Here is a 3,820-nt window from a genome sequence, read left to right as displayed (position 1 = left end):
CCACACAAAATTGGAGGAAGAAGTGGGGGGGGGGCGGGTAGGGGGGTAGGGGACAGGAAGGTGCTTTGTCCGGATATAGGGAATTAAAGTGATTAAAGTAGATACACACTGCATTAAAACAATTTTCTTCAACTGTAAACAATACAAAACAATACAATTGAAATAGTCATCAGAGCACAATTATTAATCATTTTCTATTTACACAGAATTAACAAATCCAAGAACAATTGTAAATTTACATTATTCTGTGTATCTCACAGAGATCCAGACAGCTATACAAATTTTGATATTTTTTTAAGGTTGGTTCGACAAAACTGCCTTGGCATTTAATTTTTCATAATCATACTTTTGTTGTAGCCCTATACATGTACATTTTAGAACAGTAAAACTCTTGTTTTTAGCTTTAGTATTTACGAAGTAATTTGGCAAATGATTTTTTTTAGTAAATATATGTATCAAGACCCAGACCTTTTCTCAGGATAAATTCATATTTTAAATGTTGCTTTCCATGCAAGTTGTTTTATTACCTCAAAAAACTAAAACTAAGAAATGATGCAGATTTTCCCGTTTTTATTGATGGATTTTCACTGTTTTTTTTTCAGTATTTGAAGTTGTTAAAAATAATTTTACTAGTTGTTTATTAGGTAAAATGGTTATGTGCATAATTTTTGTCTTTCAAATTTATTGAACTCTTTATTTAAAACTTTGAAGGTCATCTTCTTTTTCCACTTTTTCATAGATTAATGGGTTCCTCTGTATGATCAACTTGAACTACCCCCCCCTTCCATCCCTTCCCAATCCAAGATTTTAAAAATTCTTTGCAAATATGTTTGTTGTCTTTGGATTGATTTAAAGGGGTAACAAAACGAATCCTACGGATTTATATGCTTTCAGTTTTTTTGAATTGAAATAAAATTCTTTTGTTGTGCTTTGAGTTGAGATTTATAGCGCGCTATCTTTGCATCCCTAGGAGGGAAAATATACAAATTGTTTGATTTTATTACTTGTTTATTATGCACCGGGTTATAAACTCCGAAATTTTCCAGGAAACTCTGCAACATTGAAAATTATACAAACTAGCGTTCAAAATCATGTGAATCATGGAGAAGAGAGCGAATAAAACATCCTAAAGGGAATGTCCACTTTTTTAATATGATTTTACAATTTTAGAACTTGTCATTGACGATTCTCTCTGGTATGTTGTATAGGTTTGGATTGCTTGCGAACTTTAGCTTTGAAATTACTTTAACAGTCTCTACTCTCTTTATGTCAATAAAATGAATCTTTGAGCCAGGAATGACAGTTGATACAAGGTTGATAAATGAAAATATAAAGATAGATACAAATATTTCATGATTACAGAGATATATAGTTGTATTAGATGTTGACTAAATAACATGAATTTCAGATGAGCGAATAAACTATTAAAAGATGGATGAGCAAGATTGGGAGAGAAGAGAGACGGGTCGGGTTCGAAAACCTGGAATCTCCGGACCCACTCAGAGCAGATTTACTCCGTCTCAAACATTGGACGGAGCAAGGTTGAGAGGAGGTGAAACCAATATTGGAGAATATCTCACCGAACCTTCTGATTATGGGTTGGATCGTGAAAGGTTGAGTTGGGTTGAAAAGAATGTATGCAAGGATGGGGAGAAGAGGGAGGAGAGGAAGGAGAGGGGCGGAGCGGATCTGAGAAGAATCGAACCAACGCCTCACGGTTACAAAGAAGAAAGAAGAGTGAATTGTAAAAATAGTTGTCAAGACAATTCCCTGATCCCCGTTTCTAATTCCAATGACAGGATCTGTGGGAATTACTCCGGATCTTCAACTGAACTCGTCAAATCAAATCTAAACCGGAACACAGCTCTATCTTCACAAGGAGAAGGTGAGTGGTTTACACGTCCTTGTCCTTAAATTCGAACTTCACAATTCCACCGTATATTGACAGAACAGTTAATTTGCTCCGTTAATAAACAGTCCAGTTTAACATATTTAAAAAAAATTGAGCCTTTGCCACAAACTCATTTTTAAAATTCTTATATCTTTGCAACACAAAGTCATAGAACTTAGAAATTAAAAATTAAAAATTACTAACTGTAGAAGAAAGTACATGTTTATTGTTTGTTGTGTATTTTATTGGTAAATAGTTTCAGCAATTGTTACTCGACCATTGTTTATTATTGTTTATTGTTCCATTTTTCATTCACTAAGTTATTTTGTGAGTTTTGTTCTACTACTGAGAAATATTCGAAAAATATTTTTCTTGATTAAAGACAAAAATTCGGGTTTCATTCATTTTTTGGATTGTTAATAAAAGAGAAATGACAAAGTTGTTTTTCTTCTGTCAAATAAATATTTTTTCTTTCAATGTTTACACGCTTTACGGTACTTAGCGAGAAAACAAATTGGAAAACAAACGAGTGTCTTATTCATCGAATATTGAAAAACGGAAACTTTTCTAAATTCCGATCATTTTGTTAGAAATTGTGAACCGATTGTTTGGTTTAGGTCACAAAATTTTTTATTTCTAATAATATCTACGTAATTTCGGTCAAAATCTTCTTGATTTCAAAATACTTCCGGTAAACTGTTCAAAATACTTCTGTCACTGTAATTGGAAGATTTAAAAAAATCTTTTTTTTTAAGATTGGGGTGAAAAAGTACAAATCTGTGTGAACCAGGGACCGGAAAAACAGATTTTTGGGACGATCTGTCTTCGAGTTACAGACGAAAGACGAAGGCCTGAGGACGGACGACTCCAAGGACGTTTTGATCGAATCCGAAAGAGATCTGGAGTTCAGGGTTCAGTTCTCGAGTCAGAAAGATCCAAATATCGACCAGTTATAATTATAAAAAACAAGGTATGTATACAGTACAAAGTGTATGTACATTGTTCATCGAACAACTCATGTACCATTATCTATAAATGGTGTACTACACCGTACTTACCGTTTTTAAAAATCCTGTTCTGCCCATTCTTAAACACTCCCACTTCCCCCATCTAATCAAACTCTATATACTCCCCCTCGCTCCTGTCAACCCCCCCCCCCCCCCCCTCTCTTTTCCCTTGCTCCAAAACTAATTTTAAAATTTACTTTTTGATCTGATTAAAGTCCATTATGTGTGATTATACACGGTTCCAAGCCCTACATCAGATAAAAGATAAGTTTAGGCTCAAAACTGGATTTTCTACCTTAATTCCGTCAAATATAGGACTTTTCAGAATACAGGGAGAACAGAATAAACACCTTAATTCCGTCAAATATAGGACTTTTCAGAATACAGGGAGAAACAGAATAAACATCTTAATTCCGTCAAATATAGAACTTTTCAAAATACAGGGAGAAACAGAATAAACATCTTAATACCGTCAAATATAGGATTTTTCGGAATACAAGGAGAAACAGAATAAACACCTTAAAAAGTAAATATAGAATAGATTAAATACAGGGAGAAACAGAATAAGCACGCTAATTCCGTCAAATATAGGACTTTTCAGAAAATAGGGTGGACCAGAAGAAACACCTTAATTACATTAAATATAGGACTTTTCAAAATACAAGAAGAACAAGAATTAACACTTTATATATGTCAAATACAGGACTTTTTAAAATACAAGAAGAAACAGAATTAACACTTTAATTATGTCAAATACAGGTCTTTTTAAAATAAAAGAAGAAACAGAATTAACACTTTTATTATGTCAAATATAGTACTTTTCAAAATACAAGAAGAAACAGAATTAACACTTTTATTATGTCAAATATAGTACTTTTCAAAATACAAGAAGAAACAGAATTAACACTTTTATTATGTCAAA

General features: G+C 32.8%; 1 protein-coding gene across 1 annotated transcript in view; it reads left to right on the top strand.

Moving 5' to 3' along the window:
- The first annotated feature begins 1,412 nt into the window (after positions 1 to 1,412).
- LOC111698481 (uncharacterized) overlaps positions 1,413 to 3,820 on the top strand; it is a 23,098-nt gene continuing 20,690 nt past the window's right edge. Inside the window, exons 1-2 of the mRNA XM_023468831.1 lie at positions 1,413 to 1,885; positions 2,647 to 2,861. Of these exons, the coding sequence (XP_023324599.1) occupies positions 1,432 to 1,885; positions 2,647 to 2,861 (669 nt within the window). The 5' untranslated portion in view covers positions 1,413 to 1,431. The remainder of the gene's footprint in view (positions 1,886 to 2,646; positions 2,862 to 3,820) is intronic.

This window comes from Eurytemora carolleeae, unplaced genomic scaffold, assembly GCF_000591075.1.
Source record: "Eurytemora carolleeae unplaced genomic scaffold, Eaff_2.0 scaffold167, whole genome shotgun sequence".
Lineage (NCBI taxonomy): Eukaryota > Metazoa > Arthropoda > Copepoda > Calanoida > Temoridae > Eurytemora > Eurytemora carolleeae.
This window is presented reverse-complemented; position numbering and strand designations above follow the sequence as displayed.